Raw genomic sequence first — 14408 nt, forward strand, 5'->3', positions numbered from 1 at the left:
TAACCTTAATATTAAACGAAAGTGTTAACCTCGGTGACTTATTAAACGGTCCTGTGCTAGTACAGGGCCTAGCTTTAGTCCCGATTATTATAGCGTTAATCTAACATTTAACGACTGTAAATTAAACCTATAAAGGGTTAAAGAAAATACGATCAAGGGTTAACGGAACAACGATTCTTGGGCCCGATTCGTTTCCTATTGGTCGTGAAATCGCTTGTAACAGCGTGTAACGATTATCTCGAACGTTTTACGTCGGTCGTGGATTGAGGCTTGGTGCAGAAAGGAAGTGTAAACGAACATTATGTGTAAATCTCGGATTCTTGGAATCTAGAAAGCTATATGGTAAAAAGAAAAAGAAAAAAAAAAAAAGAAAAAACGTGTTTCGAGCGTCGCCCGGACAAATAAAAAGCAGTTACTATAACCACAGCTTTGTTTTCTTTTCATCTTATCGATGGCTCACCAAATTCATTTTATCCTCTCGAAAGTCACTATGTATCAGTCTAAACGTTGAACATTTTCATTTCTAAAAGATCGTTTAATAAAAATTTGATTAGTGGGTCATCCAAGCCACGTTTAATCAAAAGAAGAAAAATGAGGGCAAAGAAATACGAAACGACCTGTATTAGCTTATCAAAATCGTTGGAAATGTTCCATGGCGACGTCCATCACGTGTTCCCATGCTTGTTGTGCGACGAATGTTTCTATGTACGTGTACAACTTTAACTTGATAGCCTACGAAATAGGGACGGATCCAGTTTCGTGATGACAAAGGCTGGAGGGAATGGTAACGTAATTTTTCAATTTCTACCGTTATACCATCGCTGAGTCGCAAAGGACGCAATACAGTCCCGATTATACAGAGTAATTAAATTTAATTAGTTGTAGCCAATAAATCTTATTATCATTTTGAATACGCCAGCGTTTCCCGCCATTTCTCCCCACCACCGAATGGATCCGCCCTCGCCTACGAATTATTGTACGGTAACGCCGTGTTAAGAGCGCAAGGAAGTTGATTTTCTAGTCAGGTTATGATTATACACAATTTTACGTTGACAGATATCATATTTCATCGTTGTGAATATGTAAGATGTTTTTCCTCTTCTCTACTTCGTATCTATCTCTATCTTTGTTTCGATCCATTCTTCCTGTCTTTAATTTTGGCTTTTCGAGTCGAGCGCGGCTCGCCATCGAGCGATAAACATCTAATCATTAACAACATGTCAAGCAATGACAAAGACGACGATTATAAGATACGATTTCGAATTAATATATTAATTATTATTATTGTAATTCTTATGGTTATTCTTCTTATTATTATGATTACGGTTATTGAATTGATTGCTACCATCGTCGATTTATTAGTAAAACTACCACTACAGTCATATAATACCTTTGTAAATGAGAATCAAGACACCGACGGCTAGGGAAAAAAACTTAATAAATTGAAATTCTATTAACCCAAACGTGTTCCATTGTTATTCCAATTCTCCTCTTGTGGGCGTTTCCTCTTTTATGCAAGTACATAAATTTACGTACGTTTCAATTCGTTCGTTTTCTCTATAGTCAGCGATAGTAAAACGAGGTGTTTAAATTTTGTCCCTCGAAAGCTTTTCTAGTATTTGTCCATGACTAAATAAATTTTTTAATTTAGAAACATTTGTATAATTACCTTGAAAGTTTAGTAACAAGGACATATAATCAATGTTTTATAAAACATATATACGATGGACGACCAGAAAGTATATCTACATATAGAAGCCATATGAAACTATGGAATGTACTCTTAGAAGTTCACCTAGTTCCATTCATGTATTGACATAAATCATACATAATTTTGTATTTAAATATTTAATATCGTCGTTCTATGACACGTCTAAACTGACAATGCGAATTGAAAATTTCGCCGATAACGCTTTTATGCTTTCCGGACGCTGAAAAAATTCTACATATATTAGTATATGCACACGTTACAAGCTACGAGTTAAGAAATCATTTTAAAACGCATTAAAATAAATATCACGTTTCATATTCTCCCTATATTTCTGTCAGATTTCATAGGTTTAGATAAGTTAAACATAAGCACTATGACTAATTCAAAATATAGAAGCATATATTTGATGATAAGATTTGAGATATTCGAGGTATGTTTCATCGATTGGAACGTTAACTTTTGCTCCATAATTTCTGATATTCAAGCTGTTGTAAGTTCGTGACAGAAGGTCATACATCAATTATTATCGAATCAATGAATATTTGTCGAGTTCAAACGTCTGTACAGATATTGACAAATATTTTTCAGGTCTCAAATCACCATAGATTTAAAGATGGAAGAATCTTCTTTACAACGAACAACACTGCAATTTGTTTACATGCCAGTGCATGAATAATTTAACACGAAATAATTTATTGCTTTAAAATAAATATCGAGCTTCACGTTATTTTTAACTGAAATATATTAATAAATTTTAGTATTTCTGTGACTATGACTAGGTAACATGTGTCATGGCCGTATTGAGTTTGCGAATTCGCGTCTTTTGACTGTCGAGCAACGGACAAGAACGTAAACTAGACGATAACTCGAATCAATAACAGTAGAAAAACAAGATAAATTTGTATTTAAAGGTCATAGTATTTAAATAAAGTTATAAAGTTAAATTGACAGTTAATATTTTAATAATCATTACTATAAATAATAAATGCATTTAAAATACTGAAAAATGACAGTAAATTACCAATAGAACACCTTTTATTTACATGAAACCTTTGCGATAATTTAATAATATTTTATTCTTAGTACTTTTATTTAGGCTAACAGGTCCAAATTTCGTTTCTCGATCGTTCTTTGTTGTTAAGTACTGTAGCCTGTAAGTTGCAATTGAAATTTGAAATAGATATGCAGCTAGTTAAATGGTAGCAAAGTGGAAGAAATTCGTCGTTTCCAGTAATGCGTACTGCACTGTTTCTTAATATTTGAAATCGGATTTCAACATCTAACGTGTGTGTAATTCCACCATTTAGTTTTGGTGAAGCGTAATACATTGCTTTGATTTCCATATTCCGATGTGGTAATCTCGTTCTGTAATTTATCAACTAGAACTTGTAATTATATTTAAAAAATTATTCAATTATCGCAAAGGTTTAATTTACTGTCATCTTCAAATAATTTAAATGCACTAATCATTCGAAGCAACGATTATTGAAACATTAACTATCACATGTAATTTTGTTCGTTTATTCGATACATAATTTCGTCCTTCCACATAGATACCTGGTGATGAAATTAGGAACGTGCCTATCAGAAAGAAATTCGAAATAGAGTCGTCAAGTGCAAGCGAAGAAGATGAAGACGCAGCTTGTTTCATATATGATATTCAATTATCAATTTTCGAATGATACGAGGGAAAAAGTGTGTTTGTTAGTAGTATTTTCTCGACGACCTTCCTATACTCTTATTACGTTAAATACATGCTTCGATATTTCGAACTATATACGTTACTTAGTCGATTATAGTTACCAAGCCTGAGAAATCAACATGAAGTCATGATTTGCCATGATTCATACATATCTTTTTCTTTGCTTTATTCAGAAATTTTCCACGTGTACAATAACGTTGAGAATACATGTAAAAAGCTATGTATATTATGAGTATTATGTACTGGTGCCACGTGCGGCACGAAAATTTATTTTACATATTTAGGTTTTGGTGGTGGCTTGCTGGTAGTAGATTGTTTTCTCAGTCGAGTCCCAGCGAGCATTCGACACAGTCTACGGCGAAGTTCTAAGCTTAGCGTGATACACAGTCACAACTAGTTACCAGTACCCAAGAGATCGTCATGGCAACCAGCACAATAAACTTGGAAAACGCGAGCGTGGAGCAAACGCGGGAGTTTTTAGATTCATTCGACATCGTTTTATCGGATTGCGATGGCGAGTTTCCACTGCCTATCCGTCTCATAAGTATTTTACATCGACACTTGCTTTTCAAATTCTTCCAATACTTTTCGTTTACAAGATTCGTTACAATGCAACGATTCCTAAATTCTGTTGGCTTTGTTGCTTTGTGAAAAAGACTGTGCGTTCTCATGCACTCTAATTAATATCTACGTATATTCTTGTCACGAGAAATACATCCATATGCACACACATACACAAGGTGCTAAGTATTATTTCCATGAAATTATTCGAGTATTTCGAGATGGAGAATTTGGCAACCACCTGTTTAGCAATATGGTGAATCATAGACGATTATACTAACTTGACGTGTATTACTAGGTGTCCTTTGGTATCTTGACAAACCGATCCCTGGCTCAGTGCATACGCTTCGTAAACTACGGGAGCTAGGCAAGCAGCTGTATCTAATAAGTAACAACAGTACCATAACCATAGATGAATTCCGCAAGCGACTGGATTTATACGGACTAGATATCAAAGAGGTGAGTATTGTTTTCGATGCTATCGACGGCGATTTCTGTTTGCCAGTGCGTGGAGAAATCGTTTATCGAAGATACACAGAGTATGCGGATTTGTAGGTAAAATAGATATGCGGGAATATAGTAGGTACATTCAGTATCGGGAGCGGGTATTGTAGATAACACCAATTTATGTATGTATGTACATATTTGAATACCTATAGAAACTTTTTCTGGATATGTTACGCATGTTATACGAAACAATTGTACAATAGAAATGTAACAAAACTCCTACTCTCGAATAAATTATTTCCCCTTTAGAATTTTCTATTCTGTCGTATCTCGTATACCGTTTCATAGCGAATGTTTTGCAGAAAGAAATAATAAACACCGCGAAAACCATTAGTTGGTATTTGAAGAAGATTCAGTTCACGGGCGAAGCTTTCGTGATTGCAACGACACAATTCCGACAAATTTTAATCGACGATGGATTTAAACTTGTACCACAGGAAGTGAGTAACATTAGCAAAGCTTACGATTGAGATATACATTTCTTCGAATTATTTAGAAAAATAATGCCTATCGGATTGCGGATTTTTATGTATTTATAGGATATACGAACATGTTTTGTACAATGCAGTTATGAAGCTAATCTTTAAAATTCATTTGCAGAAAACTCAGATCGTAGAGCATAAACGATACGAGGGACTAAAAGGTATCGAGGATGATCCAGCTATTAAAGCAGTGATCGTCGATTTCTGTTCTTACTGTGATTGGACAAGATTAGCATTAGCCATTTCTTGCTTGAATAGAAAAGATGTTCTTTACATATGCGGTTGTAGAGAGGAGTGGCTCGTTTATCATGGCGATAAAAAAATTTTAGGTACTTGCATACATGTTTGACCAAACTTCATTGACACCTCTCCTATTATTTGCATATTTATCTTTTTCTTTTTTCGACTGTAAATATTAAGATAAATATCTAAAATCGAACGTTTTTAACTGCTTTTAATTTGCAATTATTTTGTTGTAATTTTGTTATTCCATTTGTATCACGCGCACCTTTTAATTAAATACTAAATAAAGTGGAATCTATTAGGTATAAACATAAGTAACAAATTAATTAACAAACATAAAGGATTTACAACAATTACTTTATTTGCAGGTTCTGGTCCCTTGATTGATCTAATTAGCAGACAGAGCGGAAGAACACCGTTAGAATTTGCCAAGCCTAGTGAAAATCTAAAAGATTATGTTTTTGATATGTGCAACGTGAAAGATCCAAGCAGATGTTTAATCATCGGCGACTCGTAAATATACTTTCGTATAATCCATGTTTCTTAATCCTAGTGTTTACAATTTTTCAAAGGAAATTTATGTTGCTTTTAACGTTACGATGAATCATTACTCGAACATTAATCACCTAGTATATATCATTCTCTTTTTTGTTTCAGGATAAACACAGACATGAAATTCGGTGCTATGTGTGGATTTAAAAAATTGTTCGTCAACACGGGCACGGACAAAATAAACGAAGCGGCGATGAACAACGAGTGTTGCCCAGATTTCTATATTCCGAATCTAGCGTTGTTAAACCCCCTTATCGATTCGCTGCAAAACAAATCAGCAAACTAGAAAAGTCGTGTTTTGCCTGTTTCCATTTGCCCAGTGGTAGGACTTTACAAACTGATGTGTAACACGCCAAATTTATTTTCGTTATTAATGAAACGTTTCCTACGAAACATTTCTAGCAGAATTGTTCAAGATTTTTGCTCAACTTTACAACTTCTCATTTGTCATCGATTTTTAGTCGCTTTAGACGATAATATTAATATCTGCGAATGGATAAGGAATAACTGTAAATGCGATACTAATAACCAATGGAACGAGATTTTATTTAATCGGTTCAATTTGCATTTCTGCCGAGAATTACTGACAAGGCGAAGGTTAAATGAAATATGCTAACTCTTATCATAACCTCACTCGTATCACTCTTGTTCGTAACCGAGATAGAAAGAACATTTCCGATGTGTATATTATTCAGCGAAAATTGATGACACGTTCGTGTATCCCTATCTTCAAATTAGTATCATTATCGTAATTGTTGTATTAGGTCACATAATTAGAAACTGAAGCTCCGTGGAGTTTCTATATTAAGAGTTCCTGACGTGAAACACATAAGGCATTTCAGATTCTACCATGTATAAGATCAATTAAAATGAAGTGAAATTAGAAAATTAGCATATTATCAAATACAAGTACCAATTATTTTCTTATTGTTAATTATATTGTGAATTTCCTATCAATTTTTCCCATAAAAACTACAGTAGAACCTCGATTATCCAAAATGATGCGCCTATCTCGGATAATACGATAAGGTTTATCAGTATTCGTAAACCGCATAATAAGATAATAGAAAACATTTTGATAACGTCATATTGTACATGCGTTTAGGTTTAATTCATTGTTTAATCGATTAAAAGTTTGATCGACTATGTTTGCATTTTCGTACTCTTTGTATTAATATTTCGGAAAAGGAAAAAAAGAAAAAATTTCGGACAATCGAGATTCCATTTTCCATTTTGTTATGTAATTTCTGTTTCAAAATTTGGCATAAAATCTGCATACATATTAGATATAGACAAATGAGAATACATAATATATCACATAGATATCTAAGACAAAACTTTTTAAGTTTCGCGATATAATTATCGGGATGGTTTAGCGTTATTGTAATTCATAGTAAAATGATTGAAACGCATCGAGTCATCGTACAAATCGATACCAACGTTGCGTCATTACCATTCGATGTATTAATCTCGATGTTATATCATCATTGGACTATGGATTTTTATATATTTCTAGTTAATTAGCAAATGCAAAAATACAGTACATAAAATATCCAAAGTATGACAACTCGTTACGATATTCAACGAGCAAAATAAATCTCTATTGAGATTCTATCTCTCCTATTCATAAAAATCTAAATTCGAATGGACATTTGTAACTCTAACGACATGCTAATCCTAACCTAAATATAACCTAACGCTACTTGTCGTCAGAACGCTTTTGGGAAATGTAAGGTTTCAAATATCTACAAAAGCCACATAACATATACAAATATATAAAATATCCAAAATGGAGTACCTATTACGATATTTAAAGGATGAAACAAATTCCCATTTAGAATTTGTTTCTTCAGTCTCGTTTATGAATATGTACAGTTGCATAAACACCCGATAATATATTACTGTCATGGTGATTCAAACAGAAGTGACGGGTCAAGAGGTGGTTTCGAGAAAAATGATTTTTAATAACAAGTCATCGATTTCACATACATCATATTTATATTCGAAATATAAACTGTGATATCTTCCGTTTCGATAGGAAAAATTTCTTCTTTAATATATATATATTTAGATTTTATAAAAATATATATGCATAACAAATAATAATTATTAATATAAATGAAATAATAAAAAATGTAATAAATAATAATGATATACATATAATAAATTTTATTATATAATAATTCCTTACTAATATAATAATAAATATAACAATATATATATATATATATATATATATATATATATATATATAAATAAACTATTTTCTTATTATTTGGTAGCAATGACTGAATTTAAGCGAAAGTTGTAGATACGCCCTTTCGACTTAACATGGTGAAATAAGCACAGCTAAAATTTTTTGTCTCTTAATTCCTCGTGATTCCAGCGCGGTTGTTCCATCCCATGGAAATTATCAGTCGACTCATGAACTGCGGTAAAAAAAAAAAGAAAAAGGAGAATAAAGGAGGATGTTCGTCACGACCAACGCTTCCTTTGACGCTTCCTGGTCAACGACTGACGCGTTCACAGCGCACAATCGGCGACACCATAGACCTGCGCCGATAAGAAGTGGAGAAGGGGCACACGCAGCCGGGCCATTGCATAATACAATCAGCAGCGACACAGCACGGATACTCCGGAATGAAGAAAATACGCCTGTGAGCCTGAAACGACGGTTTGCACGAGTGCCAGAACCGCGAGGATCATGCAAGAACACCCGGTATGTATTTATCACGATAAAACACCTTTCTTTATTCCATATGAACACATTGTTCATGAGAATCGACGTTTTTCACTTCGTAAGCATCGACACATTCTCCAAAAATGTTTGAGAACCGTATAAATTTCTTTCGCACCATACAACGTGTTAATGTAGAAACTGTAATAAGGTTCTCGTTGATTAAAGTCGAATTTATTTTCAAATAAACACGAATGCAGCAGCGAGTTGCTTACGCGATGCTTATTTCAGTTTTTCATTCAACGATAAGAGAAGACGCGAATCAACACTTTTCATAAAAGTATACATATTTTATACAAACATAACAAAACATATTTCACAACGTATAACGTGTTAACATAAAAACTAATAAATTTCCATCGATTAAAATGAAATTTGCATTCGAATGATATTATGCACTGCGCGTGGATTATGTGATGCAGATGTTTTTCATTTGACGACGAGAGACGCGAGTCAATGTTTTCCAAAAAGTATCGGAAAATTGTAAAATCAATTCCACAGACACTTACTACTAACACCGTGTCAACGTAGCAACTCTGGTAAAGATTTTCGCTGATTAAGATTGAATTTGTTCTCACATTGAAGAGAATATAGCGAGTGAGTGGTATCTGTGATGCAGATCAAGTTAGAGAATTTGGATACGATATCAAGGCCACGGGTCAAGCTGAATTAGAAGAATTGATCTTTTCGATTGCTTGCGAGTATGGTGTTGTTTGAACTGATAATGAAGTGTTTTGATATCTGATGAAAGCAATGTTTGAAAGTGAGTAACATAGATGAATTTTGAGCGATATCTTTGAGAATGTTAGTAGATGAGAATTGTCTGGAACGATCAAAAACTACGAGCAAACACACCGCGCTAAGCCTCTTTGTAGCAGGAATTCAATTAGGAAACAATGGCATTATGCTCGATTGTTACTGTTTGTGTTCGACTTTTCGGATGACGAGCATTGTTCTTAGACGGCCGCGTGACTCTAAGAGCTACGTGAATTTTGGATATAACTTGCTACATAGGTCGACTGTAAAGTGATTCGAGAGAGATTGACGATTAGTCGATGCTTATCTAATCTCGTTGAGGAAAATTACTGATGCTCTTCTTGTCACAATAAGTCTTTAGATAAACATAACATAAAACAGCGACAAAGGCGCGATGGCTGAATCGTAAAAAAAATGTTATGCTCGTAGACAACAGATAACAAGAAAATGGATTTTTTACTGAAACGAATTAATGGACTTTAGGAACATGGCAGCGAGTTAAAAATCTAGAAATTTATAATGTTTCATATGACGTGATTAAATTCTAATTATTATGACGAGCTATGATATAATAATGCAATTATTTCTAATTACATTTCAATTGTTATTTCTGTTCTATGACAAATTATGCAAGAAAGGATTTTGACCGAAATTTAAGTCAACATTATACAAAATTATACAAAACAACTCCAATCAAAATTCAAAATTCCAAGGCTACAAAAAATGTCTATTCGAAATTTTAGGACATTTTATCCAAAAGTATTACAACTAAATTTAAGCTCTTATTTTTCCTCTACTAAAAACATTCTTAAAAAAATTTTTTTCTTATCAAAATGCAGAGCTTCGTTAAAAACGTTTTTAACGTTTCCACGAGCACTTTTTAGCAGCCATCCCATTAGGCCCTGTTCCATTTTAACTCAAGGTCGTATCTTTTTCTAGTACTGGCGCTCAACCATCGCGATAACGTGCAGTTTCGTGGTCATCCTCGCGGCTGCTGTTTGGACTATAAGGAAAACTTCCCATGAAAAACGGAAACGGTCTCGAACAAATGATGCAAAAGAGCCAGACAAAGTGAACGCGAATGTTAATAGTGAGAGCAACATAAATAACAAGAACGAAGTAACTCGCGAACAAGATGTAAATGTGGAGGAAAATGAGGAAAGATACGACAAGCAATCTCCAAACGATAAGGAATATTCGAACGATGAGGAACGTCCAAACGATGTGGAATGTCCAAAAGACGATACGATTGCCGAATTACCAGATCCAAAATGGGAGAAGGTTGGCCAGATTCAAGAACTATATATGTATCCATTGAAGTCTGGACGTGGAAAGAATGTAAGGGAATGTGACTTCACCGAATATGGAATGAAATTGGACGATGCAGGAAAGTTCACCCTCAGAGACAGGTAAGCAAACTTTTTATGATAGTTCACCTAGATATGATTTTCAATTCTAGGGAAAATTTTATTTGTCAGTAATTTTCTTAACGGTTTCATGTACCTTGGTTTTGGTCTTAATATTAAACATGATATATCCATGAATATAGTAAAAATGTTATTTATCGTGTTTCAGATTAGTTACGCTGTATTATATCAGGTTTTTTTTAGCTTTTTTTAGGTTTTTTTAGTTCTTATATTTGCTTAAGTACATTTTGGTTTTGATAAACGATGAATTTTTTGTGTGGAAAATTTGTTTCTCATTTATTGAGAATTAATTCTATTATAGTAATTGCACTGTCGCATAAATATGTCACAGCTTTTGTAAAAAGATAATGTCCGGTATTAGGATCATTCTTTAGCCGTAAAACTCATCCTAACTCACGTTCTCCAGTGATTATCCTACAGAACCTTTAACACGTATACTATGAAAATATTAAAAAACAAGGAAACATGCATTATTTTCATTATATCATTAACATTTATACTTGTTTCTTCAATAGAACGTCATCAAACATCTTCAAACTCCCTTCACAATATTCTATTAACATTTCCAACTCTTTCAGCTCCGTTCTAATAAAATTATAAAATTCAATCATGTACTTCCACTGAAACATCATTTATATTCACTATACAGGAATTTCACTGCACTACAATAAATTAGCTTCACTATACGAGAACATTGTATTACAATACATATAACTAACAACAACGACATATAACTAAATCCTACAGACCCCTTCCCAAAGGAACCAAAGATGAATCCCCTGCTGTTCATCAGAATGTTTCTAGTGTACAACGAGGAAACTGGACGCTTCCAAACCGGAAGACAATACCCAACCTTGATCCTAGTGAGTTTATCGGCGGTGGGTGAGAACAAGGTGAAGTTGGAGGCCGTAGGGATGCCCAGCGTGATCTTCGAGGTTCCAAAGAACTTGAAGGACGCGTCTGAAGCCGTACAGTGCAAAATGTGGTGGGGAGAGCCAGTGAAGTGTATCGATTGTGGCACGGAACCCGCCGAATGGCTATCGAGGTTCGTATTTGCATCTCTTCCCTTTCTACTTCGTAAATAGGCTATGAATTTTTACACACTTGTAGGAAATTTGGAAACGTGAAATTGTTGCGCTTAATACGAAGAAATATAAATATTACTAAATATAACATAAAATATTACCAAAATAGGCTGCTTTCTGCAATATCTGAAAGATGAAACAATATCTTCAAAAATATGAATTCGCACAGAAATTTCTCGATAAATCTTATTCTCCCCTATTTCTCGATGATAAATGTGTCCTATTGATTTTTAGTCGGATAAATTAATTCTGATTTGCTTCGACATTGAGACAGATGAAACATATTGGAGCTGTCACATCTGATGCACTTGGAAAATTAAAAAATTAAATTGGTGGATTTCTAAATTTTTATTAATTTTCATTATTGCTATTGATTTGTGATTAATTCATATTAATTTTCATTAATAAGACTCACGTTTCTTTGAAGATTTCTGACTGGAACGACTTCTGGTCTTCGACTGGGGTACACGATGATGGATAGAAGAAACGTTTTCGTCGATCCGTGGAAAAAATTCACTGAAGTATACCGGACACTTAGAAGCGAAGATACCGTAATTATCTCAATTTTTCTCTTCCTTTAAGCGGGAAATTCATATATTTTGCCGATCGAAGGGATGTTTTCTAGGGGCTGTTCAGTGACCTGGCCAGTTATATGTTAATGACCACAAGCTCCGTTGAACAACTGAACGAAAAATTGGAGACACCAGTGTCTACTCTACAATTCCGTCCAAATATTTTGGTCTCTACGCAACAACCATTCGAGGAAGATGAATGGGAATGGATTAAAATTGGTGAACGTGTCGTGATTAGGAACGTCAAACCGTGCTCACGGTATGGCAAACATATTTTAATTATCATGCGCTCTTAAGTGATTAATTGTATGTGTCCCTGATAACATCAAAATATTACAATTTAAAACAAATATTTGCAACGACGACGAGTAAATTTATAAAATGAACGAAATAGATATATACAGGACGTTTCAAAATTACATATTCCGTGAATGATTCATTTAGAACGCTATAACAGCGAGTTTCTGCTATGTTTCTAGGCGAAGATTCTTCAAAGATTCTTACGCGAAGAAATATGTATATACTTTGCATTAATAGTTAACACATATACCGCTAATATACTCTGCTTATGATGTACGATCCATAAGATCCTTAACATCTTAAAAATTTTAAGTGTAACATTTATCCACTGTTTCTCGAAATGTAGAATTCAAGTTACGGATTACTTGAATAATGCAATTCATATTTCAGATGCAAACTAGTGGGCGTGAATCCAGAAAACGGTGTGATGGACAAGGAGGAGCCGTTGAAGACTTTAAAATCGTACGACGAGATACACTATCTTCATCGAGCACATGGATAAACCAAGAACTCACAACTACACTGGTTGACAAAAGTCTTTGTACATATAATTGGTTTTTTCTGTATATTATGTGTATCATATAAAACATTTTAAAATTGTAAAATGTTTCACGTAACATGCCTTATACGTTGATTGAAAATGTCCATAAGTGTACAAATAACTTTGGTGAGCCACTGTACGTTAGAGATTCGCCTTTATTGAATCAATTTCTAATCTTCTCCAGTTTCAGGGAGCCAACTGACCCAGAACGAATCTCGCTGGAGGGCAAGGCGCCAGTTATGGGGATATATTGTGGACTGTACATTACTGGAAGAGTGAAGATCGGCGACGAGGTGTTCATTCATCGATCCAATGATTCGTCGGTAGAATTGAATCATCGGGAAGCAGAAAATCCTAGATAGATAAGAAATATATTGAAAACTAACTCGCTTTCAATGGCCTTTCTATTTCAAGATAGACAAAATTCGTGCGTTAAAAAAGATACTGATATATGTACGTTCATGTTTGATGAACAATTATGGATTATAGTATTTTCAGGCGAACGATTCAATCGAGTAATTTCTAGAAGATTCGAAAGACTTCAAGACAATATAAATGCGCCATTCGTACGACCGATTCTTGTCAATTCAAAGCTATGTAATTGTTATATATTGTATATGTATGTTAGGTGTCCTAAAATAAATGGCACTGGTTTGCATCGGTGTTTCTCAATTCATGTATTTTAGGGCACTTCAGAGATAATGTTTAAAAATCGTTATGCTAAATAAAGTTCCGATTGTTATACAAAGTCCGTGTCTATTACTTTCTTTTTTTCCTTTTCTATGAAACCCAAGATAAGTTTGAAAATGATTTCACTTGTGATTTTACCTTAAAGAAGAATGAACTATTTTAGAAAGAAATGATATATAATATTATATGAAATTAATACGGAGATATAAATTAATTTCCTATTAAAGACAATGCAATACATACTAAAAAGCTGAAGATTTAGAGAAACAGCAGTTAACGTTCACAAATTTCACAAAACACCATCACATTTGAGACAACTAGATGAACATTTTTTCACTTACTTTCTTCGTTACTCTTCTTTGTTTTTAAAAAGTGTATACAATTTTTCATGTTTATATCTTCCAAGTAGAAAGATCTTGTAACAGTTTGTAGATCAGCTGAAATCTTATTTCGCGAGTGATACGAACGAAGAATCCGAGACGAATGGTGTATGATCGCGAGAGTAATTGCATAGTAGATAAATGGTAATCAGAGGCCATGTT

General features: G+C 33.9%; 2 protein-coding genes and 1 long non-coding RNA gene across 6 annotated transcripts; 2 read left to right on the top strand and 1 right to left on the bottom strand.

Moving 5' to 3' along the window:
• The first annotated feature begins 3722 nt into the window (after positions 1 to 3722).
• On the top strand, positions 3723 to 6129 carry LOC138187609 (uncharacterized). The gene is made up of 6 exons (XM_069128563.1): positions 3723 to 3927; positions 4273 to 4433; positions 4784 to 4921; positions 5082 to 5292; positions 5575 to 5719; positions 5864 to 6129. Exons 1-6 carry the CDS (start codon positions 3834 to 3836, stop codon positions 6042 to 6044), a joined length of 930 nt encoding a protein of 309 aa, XP_068984664.1. The 5' UTR covers positions 3723 to 3833; the 3' UTR covers positions 6045 to 6129.
• Positions 6130 to 8269: 2140 nt separating this feature from the next.
• On the top strand, positions 8270 to 13924 carry LOC138187525 (mitochondrial amidoxime-reducing component 1). Of its 4 annotated transcripts, none has more exons than XM_069128429.1 (7): positions 8270 to 8477; positions 10191 to 10660; positions 11472 to 11723; positions 12191 to 12314; positions 12389 to 12594; positions 13026 to 13097; positions 13361 to 13924. In XM_069128429.1, the coding sequence occupies exons 1-7, from the start codon at positions 8463 to 8465 to the stop codon at positions 13536 to 13538; spliced, it is 1317 nt and encodes a 438-aa protein (XP_068984530.1). In that variant the 5' UTR covers positions 8270 to 8462; the 3' UTR covers positions 13539 to 13924. The 4 variants fall into 4 exon arrangements, with proteins under 4 accessions (XP_068984530.1, XP_068984532.1, XP_068984533.1 ...); XM_069128431.1 differs by having other exon boundaries at positions 13026 to 13176; positions 13361 to 13493; XM_069128432.1 differs by having other exon boundaries at positions 13026 to 13160; positions 13361 to 13464.
• Positions 12512 to 14196, bottom strand: LOC138187527 (uncharacterized). Its single transcript, XR_011175182.1, has 2 exons — positions 14110 to 14196; positions 12512 to 14004 (listed from the first exon to the last, which is right to left on the bottom strand). It is a non-coding gene; the product is annotated as an uncharacterized LOC138187527 (long non-coding RNA).
• Between the last annotated feature and the right edge of the window lie 212 nt (positions 14197 to 14408).

The sequence above is a fragment of the Bombus flavifrons genome, chromosome 15, assembly GCF_040668555.2.
Source record: "Bombus flavifrons isolate JBK064 chromosome 15, iyBomFlav1_principal, whole genome shotgun sequence".
Lineage (NCBI taxonomy): Eukaryota > Metazoa > Arthropoda > Insecta > Hymenoptera > Apidae > Bombus > Bombus flavifrons.